At 46.1% G+C, this 23,633-nt stretch overlaps 1 protein-coding gene across 2 annotated transcripts in view; it reads right to left on the bottom strand.

Annotated features, from left to right (window-relative positions):
* LOC149452041 (uncharacterized) overlaps positions 1 to 23,633 on the bottom strand; it is an 860,283-nt gene that overhangs the window by 393,140 nt on the left and 443,510 nt on the right. For both annotated transcript variants that reach the window (XM_089689852.1, XM_089689853.1), the window contains 2 exons: positions 19,578 to 19,691; positions 12,539 to 12,652 (listed from right to left, as the gene is read on the bottom strand). In XM_089689852.1, the coding sequence (XP_089545978.1) occupies positions 12,539 to 12,652; positions 19,578 to 19,691 (228 nt within the window). The remainder of the gene's footprint in view (positions 1 to 12,538; positions 12,653 to 19,577; positions 19,692 to 23,633) is intronic.

The following is a 23,633-nucleotide window of genomic DNA, read 5'->3' as shown; positions in this document are numbered from 1 at the left end:
GCCTAAATGCGCTTGTTACTGGGTCGGGTTAATTACGCAACTAACCCTCTACTGCCACCACCATTTCTGTTGGAGACTGGGAAACTCCCGTTATCAAATATACACTATAATGATTGAAATATTGATCTATATAGCACGGCCCGCGGACCTGCTATACAGAGATATAACAAACAGTAGCGTATCTTCAAAGGCAGGGATTCGTGAATTGCAAGTAAGCGCTTAGAAACAGTTTAACACTTTCAGAAAGAAAGATTTATTACTAAAAGGGTCAAAACAGGTGCAAGACAATATTTACAAAGAGATGTCACAAAAATATATATATATGTATATAAAGACACAGCAAAGAGATAATTAGGAAGAAGATTACAGGGTTAAGTTACTTGCCCATATGCCTGGGTTTGCAGATCCAAGCTGTAGAGCAGGGTGATTTCTTGATCTCCCTTTGTTACGATGTTGCTGGGAGATCTCTGTGTGTGTCAAGCTCTAACTCACTTGTCTCTCTTAAAAGTCCCTCTCAAAGAGGAGGGGGGCTCTTACTACACGTTTTGGGAGTGGTCAGCGGGAAACTGAATTAACTATAGCTTCATAATACATGACATGAAACATACGGTTGACCTGAGGAATGTGCAATTACTCTGGTCAGTTTGATAATGTGTGGGCTTATGCCGTTTTGGGTCAATGCTTCCCAGCCCTCTGAGAAATGCGGCCTTATCAGACGTAGGTGAGAAAGGTGACAGTTCCCCAAGACTCCTGGTGCCAACTCAAGATGTCTTAACCTGGTTGACCCGCACCATCTGTCAGGAGATAACGTTTGCCTCGCAGGACTGGAAAGGGGGGATGTGAGGAGTGAGCGAGGAATACCTCAAATAACAGAACGGAACAAGAAAAAAAGGTTGAAGGAGAACTCCGCTCCGACTCTGATGAGCAGGTTTGCTACACCTCCCCCTTAAGTGGGCGCCAAGGAGTTAGCTCCAAGTTCCCTCCTGACGCAACCGACCTCTGTCCAGAGGTTCCTCTTGGGACGTCCTGGTACCGCTGTACTGCGGGAGAACCGAATTCCGTTGGAACAGGAAGCCGTTCTCTCCAGCAGCACTGCTGGGCCAACTAAGTGAGCGGTCACGGGTGGGTACCAGTCGGCTGTGGCTATCCGAATCCCGTGGCAACTGCCGGGGTGCCCACCTGTTCACAAAACTCTTCGGCTCAGGGGTTTCCTTTGCTAACATATTAATATGTAGCTTCTTGTCGAGGTAGAGAAGAAGATTTCCCTCTCCTACCTTCTTCCTCAGGCTTAGGACTACATCTGGCCTGAAGGTAGTAGCGCCTGTGGGCACCGGATAGGCGAATTCTGGACCTCGCCTCCCAGTGGTGTCCACAGGTACCTTCATCCAAGATGGACAGTCCTCGTTCCCTGCTAGCATCCAGGACACCAGTTCCTCCAGTTTCCTGTCTGCTAGGTCAGTCACAGGTCCAGCTGAGCCATGATCATCGCATCCAGGCGTCTTACCGTAGCCAGCTGTACCCGCGACTGACGTAACCTGCTTTTTGGCCTGGGGAGCAGACCAGGCCTCAACTGCCTCAGTCTCCCCACGCCCAGACCTCTGGGGGTCTCTTCTTACTGATGGGTTCCTAAACTGAACCACTGACATGCCCCTCTGACAGTTACCCTTCTTGACTGTCAGACTGGGCACGGGCGGTTGGTTCCAGACTAGCGACAGGGGCCCAAGGGGCTCTTCCCCGACAGGACTGAGCACCGCGAGGCCCCTAAGGTGGACAACGGCACCCAGGTCCACTGCGCATTGCGGGCTATTCTTGACCGCTGGAGTGGCGGTTGGTGCATTCTCAACCCCAACTAGCTTTCCCGTGGATTCAGGCAAGCCACATGGGGTAGTAAAGGCTGCCTCGTCTTGAGCTTGCTGGGTTAGAAAAGGTGGCCCATACTCCTTGCTCAGGTCCATGATGGCAAAACAGTAGGCACCTTCCAGATGCTCCATTACCTCATGGCTCCTGGGCATGGGGTAGGCCACAAACACAGGGCTGGCGTTCAGTGTTGCCCAGACTCTAGCTGACCCCTGGATTCCTGACTGTGCCATTCCCTTTGCCTCTGTGGCCCAGTCAACCGGCACCTTCTGAATCCAGACACCATCTATCAAAGGCCTGGGCAGCAGCTCCGGAACCCGGGTGCCAGGGAAGGGTGATTGGGTCTGGGCCCGGCGGCCCTTTTTCTGTAACCCAAGCATCAACCTTCCTTCCACTCGTAATCCAGGCCTGCTGCCTCTGACCTCTGTCTGTCTGCCTGTGAACACACCTTGACAAGTGAGATTAACTGTCAGGCTTTCAGGCTCCCAACCCCCAGTGACTAGGCCAGTCTTTTGTTTATTCTCCCCAGCAGGGGGGTCCACACCTAGCCCTGGACTAAAATTTCCATATGAATGGCTTTCCAGAGCCATCTTCCCTGTGGGACTACAAATCTCAGTTAGCTTACCTCTGAAGGTCCTGTGAGACTCACTTTTCAGGGCTGCCTGAAGTGTGGAACTACAAGTACCAGCCAGCTTACCTCTGAAGGTCCTCTGGGACTCACTTTTCAGGGCTGCCTGAAGTGTGGAACTACAAGTACCAGCCAGCTTACCTCTGAAGGTCCTCTGGGACTCACTTTTCAGGGCTGCCTGAGGTGTGGAACTACAAGTCCCAGCCAGCGGTGGTGTGCCTTCCTTAGCAGGGCAACTCACAGCTAGCGGGCCTCTGAAGCTCCTTTGGGAATCGCTTTTCAGTGCTGCCTGAGGCGTGGAACTACAAGTCCCAGCCAGCTGCCTAGTCCTACGCAAGGCCAACGGCTGGGCACTTATCAAGGCACAATCTTCTGAGCCTGGGCAAGGGACAGGCCTATCCAGACCATCCCTTTGCTCAGCCCCCAGAGACTGTACCCCAGCCCCCAACACTGAAAATGCATCCTTTGTTTCAGCACAAATCTCATTGTTAGCATTACCAACATTGCTGTCAACAATACAAACAGTATCAATGACATTACTATCAATGTTACTGATATTATCCATGACATTACTATCAATGTTACTGATATTATTACTGATATTCCTGACTTTATTCCCAATGTTACTAACATTAGTAATATCACCCTCAGTGTCACCACAACGATCCTCAACAGTCACGTTCATAATATCAATGACACATGAGTTCAATACCTCCCCAGGCAAGGGGATTTCTTCTTGTTCTCCAGCTAATGGAGAATCCTGTAGCCCCACACCATTCCCAGCCCCCTCCCTCTGTCCATCCACCGGTGGCCCAGACATTACCCCAATATCTGTCCACAGTACCTTGGCTGGTCCAGAGAGTTCCAGAGGGCCCTTCCAGGTCTTCTCGGCAGGAGCATAATACGAAACAAGAGTGCCTAGGTCAGCACCCAACAAAACAGGTGTGGGCAGTTCAGCTGAGACCCCCACTTCTCTCATCCCCCTCCCCGCACCCCAATCTAGGAATACCTTTGCACAGGGTATGCGTGAACGGGTCCCCCCAACTCCTGTGAGGGTCAGGAACTTTCCTGGGATGAGGTTCTGTGGCTCAATCAGCTCTGGCCGGATCAAGGTGACTTATGCCCCGATGTCCCGGAAACCAGTTGCAGACCGGTTGCCCACGGTAACGGGTTGCAAGTTGGAGGGGGTTACCCGCATCTTCCTGCGAACGAACAGCACAGAAGAAGAGTTGCTGGCCGGCTGGCCAGATGATGTCGTCTGCTTCTGCTCAGGACACTGGGTCCTGAGATGTCCGCTTTTCCCACAGGTGAAACATCTGCGGGTGTCAGGCAGGAATGGCTTGGCTCCAAGCACTGCAGGGTTGGGCGGAGGTGAAGCTTGACTCACCGAAGTAGGAGAGGTTGCTAGGGACGATTTCCCCCCTTTCCAGCTGTTTGGAGGAGCCTTGCGAGGTTCAGGCACTCGCGTGTGGACGAAGGTATCTGCCAGGTCTGCTGCAGCCGTAGTAGATGCTGGCTTCCTCTCCAAGACGAACTGTCTGACGTCTGCTGGACAAATGTGCAGGAGTTTATCTCGGATCATGAGTTCCTCCAAAGCTTCATAGGAATTAGCTTTCAGTCCCTTAGTCCACTGTTGGAATGTGGTGCGTAAGTGACTTGCCACATCCGTGTAAGAGTCCCCAGGTCCCTTCTGCATGGACCTGAACCGCTTGCGGTACACTTCCGGGGTCATCTGGTACTTCCGGATAATGGCATCTTTTAAAAGTTCATAGTCATCATCTTGCCCCTCTGGCAATTCAACAAACGCGTCCAGGGCCTTGCCTCGTAGCCCTGGTGCCAGGTACCGAACCCATTGAGCTGGGGGCACATGGTACTGACGGCACGTTTTTTCAAAGGACAGTAAGTAGGTGTCAATGTCACTGTCCTTTTCCATTACTGGAAACTTGGCTGCGCCTACGGCCAGAGTGGCGTCCCTGTGATCTAGGGACCCGAGGTTCTGACTCGGTCGCTGCTGGAGCCTTGCCATCTCCATCTCGTGCCGACGGTCAGCTTCCCTCTGCACCGCCTCTCTCTCGGCCTGGCGTTCCTCTCTGTCAGCCGCTGCTCGGCGCTCTGCAGTTTCTCTGTCAGCCGCTGCTTGACGTTCCGCAGTTTCTCTGTCAGCCTGGCGTTCCATGAATCGCAGGTATGCCTCCAGATCTGTCTCCATGAGGCGTTTCAGGGCCTCCTGCATCTGAGAGGAATCTCTGCTGGTTCCAGGCAGCACGGTGATCCTCCAGCGTCAATCTCTGTATGCCCATCCTGTGAGGCCGTCTCTGAGCCACTGGCAATGTGGGTAACGGGAACCCCTCCATGTTCAAGTTCCCCCGAGTTCTGATTTGCTCGGATATCATACTCCACTAGATCACTAATCAAATCTTCACGAGTTTTGCGACCGACGTCCAATCCTCGTGAGGCACATTCAACTTTCAAATCACCTTTCCTCATTTTCTCGTAATCTGCTTCACCAGGCATAATTGCAAGCAAAGATGGAGGAGAAAAGTAGGAAAAGGAAATAGCTGTTGCTATGTGTCTCTCTATACACACATATATATAAAATACAATATGCACCACTTGTTTCTAAGGACTGTTTCCATAAAGGTTACAATCCTTCAGTGCAGAGCCAACTTTTAACACTGCACTGAAGCTCTTAATGCAATTATCCCACGTACGCTGCCAACAATATGTCACAGATCCACAATCGCCGCCACCAACAGGCGACAATCGCATGACCGCGACTAACAGTAATACGTCACGCCCACGGCGTCAGACCCCAGACCTTCTCACCAAACTCGTGACCGAAGGACCGGCCGATCTAAAACCGCGGTGTGACGCACGTAACAAGGCCACACTCAGCCGCACCCAGCACAGCGATTGCCCAGCTAATGGACTACAATCGGTGCCTGCAGCCTAAATGTGCTTGTTACTGGGTCGGGTTAATTTTGCAACTAACCCTCTACTGCCACCACCACTTTTGTCGGAGACTGGGAAACTCCCGTTATCAAATATACACTATAATGATTGAAATATTGATCTATATAACACGGTCCGCGGACCTGCTATACAGAGATATAACAAACAGTAGCGTCTCTTCAAAGGCAGGGATTCGTGAATTGCAAGTAAGCGCTTAGAAACAGTTTAACACTTTCAGAAAGAAACATTTATTTCTAACAGGGTCAAAACAGGTGCGATAAAATATTTACAAAGAGATGTCACAAACATATATATATATATATGTATATAAAGACACAGCAAAGAGATAATTAGGAAGAAGATTACAGGGTTAAGTTATTTGCCCATATGCCCGGGTTTGCAGATCCAAGTTGTAGAGCAGGGTGGTTTCTTGATCTCCCTTTGTTACGATGTTGCTGGGAGATCTCTGTGTGTCAAGCTCTAACTCACTTGTCTCTCTTAAAAGTCCCTCTCAAAGGGGAGGGGGGCTCTTACTACACGTTTTGGGAGTGGTCAGTGGGAAACTGAATTAACTATAGCTTCATAATACATGACATGAAACATATGGTTGACCTGAGGAATGTGCAATTACTCTGGTCAGTTTGATAATGTGTGGGCTTACGCCGTTTTGGGTCAATGCTTCCCAGCCCTCTGAGAAATGTGGCCTTATCAGACGTAGGTGAGAAAGGTGACAGTTCCCCCAGACTGCTGGTGCCAACTCAAGATGTCTTAACCTGGTTGACCCGCACCATCTGTCAGGAGATAACGTTTGCCTCGCAGGACTGGAAAGGGGGAATGTGAGGAGTGAGCGAGGAATAACTCAAATAACAGAACGGAACAAAAAAAAAAGGTTGAAGGAGAACTCCGCTCCGACTCTGATGAGCAGGTTTGCTACAGGGTTCACCATCCCCTGTCCGTGGAACCCAGAAGATGTTACCAGTACTTGCAGAATTGAGTGATAACGATTCGTGGGGGAAATTCGTCATCAGACACTGAAAATGATTTTGTGACTAAGATCAGTGATGTGCGAACTTGGCGCTCTATTTCAAATTTCAGTGTTTTTGGTTTGATTACCGTATTTTCCGGCGTATAAGACGACTGGGCGTATAAGACGACCCCCTACTTTTCCTGTTTAAAATGTAGTGTTTGGGCTATACTCGCCGTATAAGACTACCCCTCTTCCAGTGCACACCAGTGGGAAGAATCGTGCCCCATCATTGGTGTCAGTGGGAGGAATAGTGCCCCATCATTGGCATTAGTGGGAGGAATAGTGCCCCATCATTGGTGTCAGTGGGAGCAATAGTGCCCCATCATTGGTGTCAGTGGGAGGAATAGTGTCCCATCATTGGTATCAGTGGGAGCAATAGTGCCCCATCATTGGTGTCAGTGGGAGGAATAGTGCCCCATCATTGGTGTCAGTGGGAGGAATAGTGCCCCATCATTGGTTTTAATGGGAGGAATAGTGTTCCATCATTGGTTTTAATGGGAGGAATAGTGCCCCATCATTGGTTTTAATGGGAGGAATAGTGCCCCATCATTGGTATCAGTGGGAGGAATAGTGCCCCATCATTAGTATCAGTGGCAGGAATAGTGCCCCATCATTGGTGTCAGTGGGAGGAATAGTGCCCCATCATTGGTGTCAGTGGGAGGAATAGTGCCCCATCATTGGTGTCAGTGGAAGGAATAGTGTCCCATCATTGGTATCAGTGGGAGGAATAGTGCCCCATCATTGGTATCAGTGGGAGGAATAGTGTCCCATCATTGGTGTCAGTGGGAGGAATAGTGCCCCATCATTGGTGTCAGTGGAAGGAATAGTGTCCCATCATTGGTATCAGTGGGAGGAATAGTGCCCCATCATTGGTATCAGTGGGAGGAATAGTGTCCCATCATTGGTGTCAGTGGGAGGAATAGTGTCCCATCATTGGTGTCAGTGGGAAGAATAGTGCCCCATCATTGGTATCAGTGGCAGGAATAGTGCCCCATCATTAGTATCATTGGGGGGAATAGCACCCCATCATTGGTGTCAGTGGAATAGTGCCCCATCTTTGGTGTCAGTGGGTGGGGGAGGAATAGTACCCCATCGTTGGTGTCAGTGGGGGGGGGGGAATAGTATCCCATCATTGGTGTCAGTGGGGGGTGGAATAGTGCCCCATCATTGGTGTCAGTGGGGGGTGGAATAGTGCCCCATCATTGATGTCAGTGGGGGGGGGGAGGAATAGTGCCCCATCGTTGGTGTCAGTGGGGGGGAGGAAAAGTGCCCCATCGTTGGTGTCAGTGGGAGGAATAATGCCCCATCATTGGTATCAGTGACACCAACGATGGGGCACTATTCCTCCCACTGACACTTGCTGACCCCTGTTCCAGTACGGTGCTGCTGCAGCCAGCATATGTGGTTGCAGCAGCACCTAAGCACGGCACACTTACCTGCATCTCCACTCGACACAGAATAGCACCACCACCACCACCACCCCCCCCAAATGGTCTACTTTTGGAAAGCAGACAACCCAAGGAATTTAAAAAGGCCTGGTGAGTATTTTGCAGATCTCATTTTTTCTCACAAGGTTTTGAAATATAAAAAGAAAATATGTTTGTTTTTTTTCTTCATTTTCCAAAAACTTGTGGCAACAGAAGAAATCTGCTAAATACTCACCATGCTTCTTATCAAATTCCTTGGGGTGTCTGCTTTCCAAAAAGGGGTCATTTGGGGGGGGGGGGTTGGTGCTATCCTGACATTTGAGGGCCTCCGAAACTGTGATAGGTAGTCAGGAAGTGTAATGAGGAAATAAAGCCCTTTAAAAGCCTGACGGTGCTTATTGGATTTTGGGGTCCTGTACTTGGCTAGACTGCCAAAACATCTCTCACATGTGGTACCCCCATACTCGGGAGAAGTAGCAGAATGTATTTTGGGAAGTAATTCCACATACACCCATGGTATGTGCGAGCAATAAATCTTTTAAATGACAATTTTGTGTAAAAAAAAAAATATATATATGGTGGGTGCTACAGTTGTTTATGTCACATAATACTCGCAGCGATTTTTCAAACGCAAATTTAAGAAAAAGTAAAAAAAAATTTTTACTTTTAATGCACCAAAACACAATATATTGGCCAATTATATTTGGTAAAATATAAAAGATGGTATGCCAAGTAAATAGATACCAAACATGACATGATTTAAAATTGCGCATGCCCCGTGCAATGGCGACAAACTGCATACGCTTTTAATATCCAATGTAGGCAATGTTTTAAAAGCCTTTACAAGCTACCATTTTAGATTTAAAGAGGAGGTCTAGCATTAGAATTACTGCTCTTGATCTGATGTTAAAGGCGATACCTCACATGCATGGTGCAACCGCTGTTTACATACTGGCACAGGGTCAACGCTCGTGGTCTATCAGACTCTAGATCTCTCCTCTGCCCTTACATTATTATCTAATCAAACCAAGATCGGTGTGATCAGATGCTTTTCCGATTTACAAATGGCGCTGTTTTTATCCTGCGAAACTGAAGTGATGAAATGCTCATAGCTTCCGATTTCTTAGACTATAGAGATGATTGTCACCATTCTGGTCTCCAATCAGCTCTATGGTCAGCTGGCAGAAACACTGGCTGCATTCTCAGGTTTCCCTGATGGCATGGGACTGCCCGAGAAGGAGATGGAAGGCAGCGGGGGAGGGGCGTATCCTCTCCCACTGCTTGTAAAAGCAATCCTGCAGCTAATTAGCCATTAGGATTGCTATTACCTTAAAGCCGATCGCTGGCTGAAAAAAAACAATACCAGGATGATGCCTGCAACTGTAGGCATCATCCTGGTATAACCATTCAAAGTCCAGGGATGTACCAGTACATTGCTGATCCTTGCTGGGTATATACAGTATGCTATGTTTTTTTTTTTTTTTGTATGCAGCCTGTGGACTGAATGAAAAAAACAGAAGAAATCTCTGCCAGAAAAAGTGTGTGGTATGCCCACCATTAGAATATACCGCCCTGAATCCACCCACTTCTAATGGTGGGCACACATTAGGTCACACTTTGCCACAAGTGCCAGTTCCAAGATTGTACAAATGTCTAAATAGTGGCACGCTTGAATAAAAATTGTCAACGTATAAGTGGTACCCCATATGGAGAAATGATGACACCAAGTCCCAAACTATCTTGTCACTGCTCCCCATGTAGTCTGGGCATCCAGGGGGCTCCACATGACTATCTTTTCCCTCATAAATCTAAAATGTATATGTATAGCCTGTTGCCCTCTCACAGGTCTTATACATCTTGACCCCATATCTGGCATGTTGCTGGGAAGAAATTGTTTGAATGCAAGGCGGCCAGAAAAATTAATGAGGGACTCATCAACGCAGATTTTTGCTGGGGAATATAGACATCTGCAAATTTATGGTTAGGGTGATTTGCGAGGGGCTGAATTTTGTGGAGCCGGTCAAATTCAGGGTCATCCCGAGGATGACAGAGTGTATTGCCATTGAAATGCATAAAACACATTATACTCATTTCTATGCCTGGCCATGGCAGCAGAGAACACGGGCATATGATGAATCAGGCGCTGTACAATACAACCACAATTCATTTTTTTTAGTCATGCCCACGTTGAGGGTTAGGCCCAAAAAAAAAAAAAAAAAAAAGTAAATTTGGAAACCGTAATGGGTTTCCATGCGAATGGTCTGGCAAGGTTTGAATTTGGGTGGGCGGCAATAATTTGTTCTGCATATAAATTGCTTTGATCCACAATCAATGCATACAGATATTCCGTGAAAAACTGCTCCAAAAATCAAGGGGAGTAGTTAAATTTGCTGTTTCCACCTGAATTCCAAAATGGGGGGGAAGTACGGGTGCTGCAGAATTTGTGGGCTGCCAGTTGGGATTTGCAAGCACATCCGGAAGGATACTAGGTGCTCTATGGGCCTGTGTGCGAATTGTTGATGGTCGCAGGACAATACTTGTGCTCGCCACCGCACCAGCTTGTACTGCACTTATGGGACTCCCCACGTCACCAAGTGATACTGCAGTGCTGGTATTATTATTATTATTATACAGGATTTATATAGCGCCAACAGTTTGCTCAGCGCTTTACAATATAATGGGAGACATTACAGCAACAATACAGTTCAATACAAGAGGGTTAGGAGGGCCTGATCCTGGGAGCTTACACTCTAAGAGGTATGTGAAAGACCAGGATGTACTAGGCCACTAGTGCTCGCCAGTTCACCAAAAGGTAGCGTGGCACTAGTACTGGCACTCTGTTGCATATGAGAGTCATAAAAATTTACCGGCAAGTGCTAACAGAGATCAGGCCTGATTCTGCCAACACTGCGGTTTTGTGCGCAATATATCAAGTGACAGAGACCTACTGACACTGTACTTGTTGGGGGAGAAAACCAGGTGCTGGCAGGTGCCGGGGCTGATCCCACTAATGCTGTGTTTTTGGGGACACTATACTAATGTGAATGCTGGTATAATGCTGATCTGATCAAAGATATTGATTCATTCAGACACTATACTAGCAATGAAGGTTTATTGTGTATGAGGGTCTTCCTGGCAATCAAGGGGTTAAATGTGATGACTGGTGTAATGACGGGCAATCTGACATTATCTGGGAGGGGCATGAAAACCACGGGAGTGCGAATCACGTATATATTATATATATGTGATTTTGCACACCCGTGCCACCCTGTAGTAGTATTTCTGCTATAGGGCGGTCAGGAAGCGGTTACAGAAGCAGTTTGTGTTACAGCGCTGCGTTACTTTAACTGACAATTGCGCAGTCATGCAACACTGCACAAGAATGAAATTTACGTTCTTTTTTCCTCACGAATTGGGCTTTCGGTGGTATTTGATCACCTGTGCATTTTTTTATTTTTTGCCCTATAAAAGAAAAAAAACAACAATTTTGAAAAAAAAAATATTTTGGACTATTTGCTATAAAGCAGGTCCAGCAAAAAAAATGTAAAAATCAAATTTCGTCATAAATTTAGTCCAAATTGTATTCTGCGACATGTCTTTGCTAAAAAAAATCTAAACATGTGTAAAATAATTGGTTTACGTGAAAGTTATAGCGTGCACAAATGGCGGTATAGATACTGGATTTTTAATTTTTTTTTTATACTAATAGCGGTGATCAGCAACTTATGGCGGTCATCAGCGACTTATGGCAGGACTGCGGTGGACATTCTGACATTGGGGGGTACTGACTTGGGGTCACTTGGGGTCACTTAGTGACACCAATACAGTGATCAGTACAAAAAAAAAAACCATTGACACTGTACTAATGGCACTGGGGAGGAAAGGGTTAACATTTGGAGGCAATCAAAGGGTTAACTGTGTGAAGGGAGTGTTTTACTAGGGGGCGGGGGGTGTGTACTTCACTGTTACACACTGATCTAGAAGGCTGTGCATAGCAATCCGAAACAGAGTGCTGAAAACTGACAGGGAGGAGAACTCCATTAGAAACAATGCAGCCTTCCTCCCCGTTCCTCCCCGTTGTTGGGCTCTGGTGGCTAATCACCGACCAAGACCCGGTGATTGACACCCGTGGCCGCGATCGGTGAGCAAGTAGGGTGGTCGCATGCAACCCCTACCCCAAAATGTAAGATCACATTTATATACGTGGTCCTGCACACAGAGGCCGCCTTGTAGTAGTATATGTACTGCGGGCGCTCCCCTAGTGGTTAAAAATGCACTTACATTAACAAAGGAAACTGCAATTTCTATTAACAGCAGGGCCACGGCTCCCACTTCACTTCCAATTACAGCTGTCAATCAAGTTACCCAGCAGAACGAGGCCTGGGTGTGCTGCCTGCTTGCAGTATATATGGTGGTAGTTGGAGCTGTGAGAATTTGGAGCACGTGTGGATAATGTTACAATCATTGGTGCAAATGCTTGTCTGAGCTAGGCGCAGGTAGCTCTTAAGGAAACTACTACCAGAATGGTGTCATTACCAGTATTTTGAATTCATGTGAATGTCCCCCACAAACTTATATGTCCTAACAGATGTATCATTTGTGCAGATTGTGCAGCTGTAAACATATATATTAAAAGAAAACACTTACACGGCTCATATATCATGATATCCTCTTCCATTCCATCTATTTCAGAGAGGAGCTCTTTTCTCTTGTCTTTATTGACGGTGTCAGGTAGTTTTTTCAGAGAGTTGGTATGGAAACCTGGGAATTGCAGAAGGTTTCAAGAAAATTCACACTTTTGCCAGAACCTTTGCACATCTATGTACACATCACATCTACAGTCTATAGTACAAAATCTTTATAACTAAAGCCCAACTCCAAGAAAAATGACATTTAAATAGTATGTAGCACCCTCCTAGATAGGAGCTAGGATAAGAAGAGTACAGTTGGTTCCCCTGCTTGATAGGAGAACTGTTAGGGGAATTTACTTAGGCTTTCTGCTTAACAGAGAGCTGCAATTGTTTAGTAATGCCTGCTCAGCGTGTTCAAGTGCTGCTAGTTCTGCCTCTGGCTTCCTCTGTATCCAAGCAATCTAGGAAAGTTCTGGATGTATAGGTGGAACTCATGCAGAACACAGCACGGACATTCTGACACTGGGGGGGAACAGACTTGGGGTCACTGACATCCCCAGTGACACCAATACAGTGATCAGTGCAAAAAAAAATCAGTGACACTGTACTAATGGCACTGGGGAGGAAGGGGTTAACATAAAAAGGCAATCAAAGGGTTAACAGTGTGAGGGGAGTGTTTTACTAGGGAGTGGGAGGGTGTACTTCACTGTCACACACTGTTCCGGAAAGCTGAACCCAGCAATCCAGAACAGTGTGCTGAAAACTGACAGGGAGGAGAGCTCCACTGATAATAATGCAGCTGTGCTTCCTGTCAGTGTTTGCCGGCAATCGTCGGGCTCCGGCGAGTAATCACCAGCCGGGACCTGGTGATTGACACCCGCAGCCATGATTGGTGCCGTGGGTAGGACGGTCGCGCGCCTGCGCTCCCGCTACGAAGTAAACAGGATGACATTTATAAACGTGATCCTGCACACATGGGCCACGTTGCTGCAGTATATGTACTGTGGGTGGTCCCCTAGAGGGTAAATACTGTTAATTATTGTGTATGTTGATATACATTGGGTCATAGTTGCTAACATTCACCAGAGTTATTATCAAGTCAAATGCTATTCTGTTATTCTTGACTCAGTTACCCTGCAATTCAATATAAACGTCACATTGGTTTATACTACTCTGTGTGTGAGTCCATTTTGCAGGTGTGAATTATCTGGGTTAGCAGAGTACATTGGCTTCAGCAGAGGGTGGACTCCATCAGGGGTTCAGATTGCCAGGGATCCCAAACCTATTACTTAAGCAATGCTCATGGGGGTAGTGCTACATTCGAAATCAGGGACAGTGCCTCGAAATCAGGGACAGTTGGGAGCTATGCCTGAGGTTGTGTCCGTACCCATAGCATAACATAGGCTGCCTGCACACAGCTCTAGCCACACAAACAATTGATTCACACTGGACAGGCTACAGCGCCCATGTGAATGAACCCCAAGATCTCAGTTACACACAGAGCTTTTGTTTTTACTTCAATACAGTTTTATCTTTCAGATTTAGCAGGAATTTCATAAGTAATGTTGTGTTTGTGTCCACTAATAATGATTTTAGTATATTTTTGAGGAGATGTCCTGTGATTTCTAACAGCAGCCCTGGGGCCCTGGTAGGTGAAAAAGTATTTTAATTTGCATTTTATAAATATATAGTGGAGTCGATAGAAGTCATCTAGCTCAGACAAGAATTTTTCAAAACTAAATTTTCTCAAACTCTTATTCACGGTTGGGGCTGGATTCCCTTCTTCCAGGATGATAACGTATCCACCGGGAAAGGAACACAATAACATACAGCACTAAGTAATGTTTAAAACAATACACACTGCTCAAAAAATTAAAGGAACACTTTTTATTCAGAGTATAGCATCAAGTCAGTGACACTCCTGGGATATTGATCTGGTCAGTTAAGTAGCAGATGGGGTTGTAAATCAGTTTCAGCTGCTTTGGTGTTAATGAAATTAACAACAGGTACACTAGATGAGCAACAATGAGACGACCCCCAAAACAGGAATGGTTTTACAGGTGAAAGCCACTGACATTTTTACCTTACTCATCTTTTCTGACTGTTTTTTCACTAGTTTTCTATTTGGCTATGGTCAGTGTCACTACTGGTAGCATGAGGTGATACCTGGACCCTACAGAGGTTGCACAGGCAGTCCTTCTCCAGGATGGCACATCAATACGTGCCATTGCCAGAAGGTTTGCTGTGTCTCCCAGCAGAGTCTCAAGAGCTTGGAGGAAATTCCAGGAGTCAGGCACTCTAGGAGAGCTGGACAGGGTTGTAGAAGGTCCTTAACCAATCAGCAGGACCAGTATCTGCTTCTTTGTGCAAGGAGGAACAAGATGAGCACTGCCAGAACCCTAAAAAATGATCTCCAGCAAGTCACTGGTGTGAATGTCTCCTGCATGTACAATATTGTGCTTAATCTGGCCATATATTATACAATTTTCTTGTTCAGTTTCCTTGTTCAAAAAGTGCAAGGGCCTACCTAATTGCATACAAACTGAAAGTGTTTAGGTTTGACCTCATATTATATGGTTTTGGAAAATTGTACAAAAAAATTTTAATAATGTATGGCCAGCCTTAGGAATCAATGGGCTGTCAATTGATGTCAGTACCTCTATTGTCTAGAAGAGGTTGCCAACATTGGTAAAGGGAGAAGGGTTACATATCAACTGCAGGTCCATTACATGGGCAGATTATTGGTTGCTTTCTCCATGTACAACTGGATTTTAGGGGTCCTGTGAATCCCTAATTGTAGGATATTGTAAATATATATATGTGTATATGTGTGTATTCTCACGTTATTGACCAGGCCAGAATATGACTGGGCTAGATGTATTTTACACAACAAAAGGATAGCCAAGGACTGTTTGCTATGTTAAGTTTATGCAACATCACCTTGGCACTTGGGGGCCAACATGTTACATTTCAAAGAAGGTAATTTGCAAACTTGCAAGGGTGATAAAATGCAGATTGCTCAGTCAGACCTGAGAGGACTTGGCCAGAATCTACTATCTAATAACATGAAAAGGGGTATTAAGTATGGTAAACTGCATTCTTCAAAGGGTAACTTGTTTATCTAATTAATAGTAAAAGAATGTAGTTTAGGAAATATCTGGACAACTTTGATTAGACTGCAGCTGTCCAAGCCCAAAAGGCATGCTGGACAGTGTAGTATCTCCATGTTTGATATGAAGTATCTTAAATGGGACTCTGAGGGCTGCTGTTCGTTCATTGTACAAGTATTCATTTGGATTTCTGTCACCTGTTGCAAATATCTGAATAAATGCATCTTTCTGGAAAAGAACTGTTGGACTAGTTGCTGAGGGAAAATACATTTATAAATAAATCCTCCACATTAATATAAGACAACACTAACCATTTCACTGTGCATGCAGGTGTGAGCAGTAACAAAGTAACAAACAAAACTCAAGAACATGAACAAAGTAGGACTCTAATTTCTTAATTTTTTAAAAAAATGTGTTGTCTATCATTTTTGAAGGATAAAAATCCTAGATTGTGTGGCCATACTCACCTTCAATCAGGAGCTGTCTCCAGCACTACTTTTCCTTTGCCCACTACATGCCACCAGTCTTCCACATCGTTCAGTGCACTTCCTGTGAGCCCATTCGGTTATGAGAAGGAGGAGGGTGAAGGAAGTGATTTGCCCCAAGGACAATACAACATATATTGGGGTGGTGGCCTTGTGTGGAGAGACTCCCTTATTCAGACCTCAATCAGAGCTGGACCCAGAGATCCTGACAGCTTCTGGACGTAATAAAACTATCTGTTCCCTGTGTTTTTCCTGTGATCTTAGTACCTGGCAGATGCATTAAGGGCCATTTCACTCTGATCAGTTTTTGATGCACTTTTGAGGTTTAAAAAGCAAAAGTAAAATGTATCCTTTTAAATCCTATAGATCTCTTAAAACAAGAGGCGCACTGCCCTTTGAATAGGCCTGCATGCTGCATCTTTGGTGCGGTATTTCAAAAGCACTTTGCATTATAAGTCAATGTGAAGGCATCAAAAGTGATTCAAAAACTGATTATTGTAAAAGGGTTCTAAATTCCTTTTCTGACTCAGATGTTTTGGAGAGAGATGCAAAGTAAGCAGTGATGTTATATATCATTTGTTACAATAAAAGGAAAGCTGCATGATAATGACTAATTGTGGTAATGGCAGGGTTGGTAATAAGGGGTACAGCTGGCCCAGCTGTATTGGGCCCAGGGCCATCAGTTCAACAGGGTGGTCCGGGCACTTGATGAGCAGGAGGGCTGGCTGTACTGCCTTACTGCTAAAACCAATCCCACTGTGGCTCCCCCTGCAGCACAATCAGCTTCTCCTCTTCTCCCCCCATCAGCTTTCAGATGGTCCAGGGAGCCACAGGGGATCAGTTCTTGGAGCCGGAGGGGCAGCTACATACCCTAAGCAACCGTCCTTCGTATCCTACCTGATTTCAGAGGTGAGTGAACTGGGGCAGGGATGGCTGAGACAGATTTTACCTAGTGCCACCATCCCTCCCCCTCCTGAATCTTTGAGCCTTGTGAGCCTGTACACCTTCCATGCCAGTTCACTGCCCTCTGCCCGGACCTGTTATTCTACCAGCTACCCCCTTCCTGTACTCTGCCACTGTATGCCTTCTACCCTACCAACTACCCTTTCCTTTACCGCACCATTGTGTGCCTGCTGTCCTACCAACTACCCTTCCCTGTAACCTGCCACTGTGTTCCTGCTATCCTACCAACTACCCTTCCCTGTAACCTGCAACTGTGTGCCTGCTACCCTACCAACTACCCTTCCCTGTAACCTGCCACTGTGTACCTGCTGTCCTGCCAACTACCCCCTCTTTGTACCCTGCAACTGTGTGCCTGTTATCCTACCACCTACCCCTTACCTGTACTCTTCGCTCTTCAGTAAGCATTTGATATGATAATTTTTTTATGATCTTTGTTTATAGTCTAATCAGCACATTACACTGCCATACACTGTAAAACAGTGCATTTGGGGCAGAGAGACTATAATAGTCAGTAGGGCATTCTTAATTTCAATCGTACCACTAGGCAAAGACCGTGACACCCAATATAATAAGATTTAGTGTAAAGAGATATGGGACCCACAACAAAATGGCCGCGACGTAGTGTCCCATATTACCAGGACTTCAACAAAATGGCTGCGATATTTTGCATAAACAATTAACCAATTAGCACTGGGATTCCCTTATAAATAAGAAGCTGACTCAGCACCACACTATCCTGATGAAGCTGCGTGAAGCGTGGCGTAACGCGTAGACATAGCGACGTGGAGACGTACTTCCGGTACTTCCGGTCCGGCGCCATCTTGGCACTCCAGAGACCCAGCAGTACATGTCACTAATGTCACTAATGCTCTGTAATTCTCAGCTAAACATGAGTGTGCACTTGGCGGTTTTTTGCCTACAATAAATGTGATATACGGTAATACACTATGGAGGATCTCTTGTGTTCTTATTGCACGGTCCATAACCATATGAGTACATAAGCGTATATATACTGGTGCCTGTCCGTGGAGGATAAGTGGGAGGAGGAGTGAGTCTTTTGGAGTCAGTGAAGTTACTCCTAATTTGGATAACGAGTAGGATCTTGGAGTGATCCGAAAGGCTGTTTGGCCCCTGCGGGTTGCAGGGGGAAGGTGAGCGGGCGCGTCAGCCATTGTAGGATTCTCACTCATCACCAGCACTGACAAGTTGTGCATGCGGTTTGAGTTCCACTTGGTCAAAACTGCTCTTGTTGTGGACATTTATCACCATACACTGTGTGTGTATATTGAAAGCACTGAATATTGAAGTTATTTGCACTTATACTATAACCACTTGCATAGTAATGTATATTCCACCATAGGGAACCACTGAGCGATAGAATCACCTAATATCTATGCTTGTTTTACCTTACATTGCATAAGTATTTTTTATCTGGTTCACAATAAGGTATGCACTTTATGTGCTTATAAGTCTCAGCAGCGCTACACCATGTATATATTGAAGCATTTGATAGGCAGTGACCTTTAACCCCTTCATCTCACACTAGTGCACTTAAAACTGAACAATGCATGTCGTTGTGAGATGCTTACAAAGCAGCACCAATCACTTGAATGGGTCGTGTTTGACCGGGGGTATAATACTTCCCACAGCCAAGAAGCAAAGCAGTCATGGCATGTGTACATCCCCAGTGAATTCCTCTGCAGCTAAAGGTGTAGTGGTTGGGGAGCAGTAAAAGTGCAGCTCAATTGTGAGGTTTTTCCATCCCACAACCTCACTTGTGAACAAGCCCTAAGTGCTCATTCACACAGGTACTCTGGCTGTGTGAATGAGTGGTTTGTCTATGCAGCTGAAGATGCCTGTTACTCTATGGGCATGCACACAGCCACAGGTCCTACGTTTAATAGGTATACAGGGGTGGGTGAGCGTCACCAAATGCACACTGTTCAAGGCTGTATACCTGCACCCACACGCCTGTCAGATTAGGAGCTGTGGCTGTGTTCATACATGTGCTGCGTCCCCATTGTGTAACATAGGCTGCCTGCACACAGCCCCTGCCCCATAAACAAACTACTGACCCATACTGTACAGGCCACAGCACCTATGTGAATTATCCCCAAGACCTCATTTACACTGAGCTTTATTTATTACCTCATTACAATGTTATCCTTTAGATTCAGCAGGATTTTTGTATTAGTTATATTGTATTTGTGTCCGCTAATAATGATTTTAGTGTATTTTTAGTGAAAATATTTGTTTTGATATTTTTGGGGGGATCCAGTCAGACAGGCTGTACAAGGTCCAGCTGCAGCCCTGGGGGGTGAGATTGTATTTTATTTTGCATTTTATAAACAAATAGGCGAGTCAATAGAAGTCATCTTGTTTAACACACTTCATGTAGTGAACTTTTAGCCCACAAGAATCTGTGTCTGCCATGAAAGGGCCATGAAAGGGCCAATTGGTTTTGTTTTTTTTTCGCCTCCCAGACAAAATCACTTACCATGTTCCTGTTTCATCGATTCAGTTCGGTGGTGCAGACACTCCAATAGAAGTCTTAACCTTTCCTTCCAGGTTGGGTCTGGATCCTCTTCTTTCAGGTGGGGAATTTCATTGCCTGGAAAGGAACACAATAACACACAGCAGAAAGTGATGTTTAAAAACAATATTTAGTCACAAAGATGAACATATTATCATCCTAATATTGTTCTAATACTGAAGAAGGCCAATAAAATCTGCTCTGACTCAGCTTCCAATTTATTCTCACAGGGAGGAGGAGATCACTGGTCAATGGCAGCTATTTACTTACAGGAGCATTCACACTTGTAAATGACCCCTGTCTGCAATCAGCTGCAAGAACCCCAGCGGGGAATAGCAGGGATGTGCAATTCCTATCGCCTGACCCCCGGGACATGTAGTTCTGGGCGCCGGGCAGGTAGGGTGTTTTAGCCTTCAGCCGTGCTGCGGGCAAGCAGCAGGGCTCACCTGTCAGGTGGAAGCGCTGCCACCCGATTGCTTCCACACAGCCCACAGTGTCACCCCCCCCCCCCGCCAGCTATATGTCCCAGGCTTTGCTTGCCCATCTGTGGGCCCGGGACTGGCTCAATGTGTGCCGGCAGGATGTGGTATAGGGGAGGAAGGAGAGCAGACATATCTGCTCCCCTCCCCTTCTCCTGACCCGGAAGTGATGTGATGTCCCTTCTGGGTCCCTGTGACACATTCCTGGTCAGTGACGCCCGGAAAGAATGTAATGCGCAATGCCTTACATTCAGTGGGATACAGGAGAGACATTTAAAAAAAAGAGAACCTGTCAGCAAAAAAAATCATCACATAGGGAGCTTTTTTTAAAAAAAGTTAAGTAAAAAAATTGTTGCCATTTCACGAGTGCACGCAGATTTAAGGTTTGACATAGACAGGCTCCAGTGATGGCTACGAGGATATAGGAGGATTCAGAGCACAGCGGCATACCTACTACAGATATGAACTGAGTCACACTTTGTTGGAGGAACCCAGGTTGCCCCTTCTTTAGCTGCTCTCCTCTTTCATGGTGGAACTACACCTTGTGGATCTATACTCTATTATACTTTGTGGGATTTCTGTCATTAGCCGAATTCCATGTCCTGACACACCTACTGTCATCAGCACTACCACAGAAGGGTCTTATCGGGGAGTGTGTCCATCTGCACGGGACAGGGGGCCTTTAGGGATTTTGAATGGGGTGGAGGGTTAGCCCATGTCGACCTGGCTTCGGGGAGGAGGGGGGACCTGTAGGGTTGCTGGGGTTGCCCTGGGAGGGGGAGGGGAGGGTGGGACTGTGTGGGACATTGTTGGGGGGGAGGGGTTGGTTGATGGTAGGGGGCTGGGGGGAGGGGATGGATGGGGTATGTGCATTGTTTTGCATATATGATCTGTTTTATTGTTACGCCCATAATACATTTCTGCTGCTTATTACCCTTTGAGGTGCTCTATCCTTTTGTGGGGTTTTATGTTTAGAGTCTGAGGTGGCATACCAGGAAAGGCTGGATAGCTCTCCAAGAAGAAACAAACCCTTCTGAGCACTTGTACATAGTTATAGGAAGTTACCATCAGCTCAACAGTTCCTTGGGCATCCCAGGTATCCCTCATCCCCATCCAAGTTTAAATCCCATATTACAATGCAAAAAAATAATAAGTTCAAGGTCTGTTTACTGTCTCTGGAGTGCAAGGCTAGAAGAAAATGCATGTTGCCTGGCTGTGCAGGACTATAGGGGGACCCAAATCTTCAGCAACTCCTAAGGGGGTAGTGCTACACTACCAACTACCACCTCCTTGTAACCCTCTACTGTGTGCCTGCTATCCTGCCAACTACACCCCTCTGTACCCTGCCATTGTGTGCCTGTTATCTTACCAACTACTGTTCCCTAAACCTGCCACTTTGTGCCTGCTATCCTCCCAATTACCCATTCCCTTTATCCTTCCACTGTGTGCCTGATATCCTTCCAACTACCCTTTCCTGTAGCCTTCCATTGTGTGCCTGGTGTTCCCCCAACTACCCCTTACCATTCCCCTTTGCTCCTCAGAGAGTATTTGACAGGCAGAGAGGAGGCATTGTATTGCACTAGCGCGCTGCAACCATATGCAATGCATGCAGTTGTGGGGCACTTGCAAAGCAGCGCTATTCACTTGAATGGGTCGCATTCAACAAGGAGTAGAATTACTGCCAAGGCCACGAAGCAAAGCATCAGAGTCGTGTCATGTGACCATCCCCAGTAGATGCCTCTGCAGCTAAAGGGAGTAGTGGTTGGGTGTGGGTAAATGTGCAGCTCAACTGTGAGGTTTTACCACCCCAAACCTCATGTGTGAATAAGCCCTAAGAACTCCTAAGGTGCTCTGTCTGTGTAAATGAGTGGCTTGTTTATGTGGCTGCAGCTGCCTGCCTCTATGGGGACACCTGCTATTCACCAACAGCCACAGGTATTAGTTAGACAGGTGTGCAGGTGTGGGTGAGGGGCCCCGAATGTACACTGTCTGAGTTTAGGGCCACACACCTGTACCCACACACCTGTCAGATTAGGACCTGAGGCATACCTCTCAACCTTTTGAGATGGGAATGAGGGACACCTATTAGCTGAAGTATGTAGGTATAGGACACCCCCCCCCCCCCCCCCGCACGCCCCCTTAACCCCTTCATGCCTAAGGGTAAAACAAATCTAAATGCCTAAGCAGAATTTTTCAACGTTGACATGTGATAGTAAGACCGTACATATCATCACAACTACTTTGTACATCCAGGTGGATTATACGTTGGTTTTTTTTCAGGACAAATTGGGCTTTCATTTGGTGGTAAATGGTAATGGATAGCTCCCCATTTTTTTTTTTTTTTTTTTTTTAAAGGCCCAAACTGGCCCAAAATAGTAAAAAAAAAATCATTTTTTTAAATTTAGCTGTGTGTTTCTTGTTACTATCATAACCTACCACCAAAGAACAACCCAAATAAATTCTCCAGCTCTTGACGATCAGAGCGATACCATATAAGTGTATGTTTGTACCCGTAGTACAGCCCAGAAACAATAGTGTGCATTTAGAATAGAATAGCACTAAAAGTGAGCGCTCTTGTAGGTAAGCAGCTGAACACTCAAGGAAACCAAACAAAGCCTTGTGATAAACGTATAAAAATATGTGCAGCGCTAATCAGTAAATTATAATAAAATATATATAAGAAATGTCCCCAATGATAAGAACATAAATTAGTGACAGTCTCTATATGATGAATATAGCGTGATCTACAGCTTTCAATCCAGTGGTGGTGCTCCCGGTGGTAAGGTAAGAATTGCGCACTCACCAGAAGCGTAATTTAATTACGCAGTATGTAAGTCAACACGGGTCCCTTTAAGGGATAGGTGGGTAAAGATGACTTAGCCTCCACCTCTGAAGAAGTGTGTGCACAGGAAACGCATTAGGAGGAGCCTAGGACGTTGTGACATCATGCCGCCGGCGCTATGTGGAGGCCTGGCTGCCATCTTAGATCCTGGATGGTCAGTTGTTTTACATACCTGATACTGCTTAACTGATACACATGTTTTATGGAATCTTTTTGTTACTGAATAAATTTTTAACAATAATTACTACACTATGGGCACTCTCCTTGGTCTCCCTTGAGGAGTCTTATTATTTATAGAGCCCTGCTGCAATCCAGTCTCCTGTCCACCATACCCAGAGAGGGAAGCACCTGTAAGCAGCCATCTTTACCCACCTATCCCTTAAAGGGACCTCTGGCCAGATGGATCTACCTACATCCATTGAGGGCTCATACCCATATCATCTTGAAGGAGAACCTACCCTGAGTTCCAGTCCGAACCTGTATCGGTGAAGTGGATCCGTGTTGATTTACATACTGCGTAATTAAATTACGCTTCTGGTGAGTGCGTAATTCTTACCTTACCACTGAGAGCACCGCCACTGGATTGAAAGCTGAAGATCACGCTATATTCATCATATAGAGACTGTCACTAATTTATGTTCTTATCATTGGGGACATTTCTTATATATATTTTATTATAATTTACTAATTAGTGCTTCA

Source organism: Staurois parvus, unplaced genomic scaffold (genome assembly GCF_062004578.1).
Source record: "Staurois parvus isolate SC_StPar_1 unplaced genomic scaffold, SC_StPar_1.0 ptg000500l, whole genome shotgun sequence".
NCBI lineage: Eukaryota > Metazoa > Chordata > Amphibia > Anura > Ranidae > Staurois > Staurois parvus.
The sequence above is the reverse complement of the archived record's forward strand: the minus strand, read 5'-3'. Positions and strand labels throughout refer to the sequence as shown.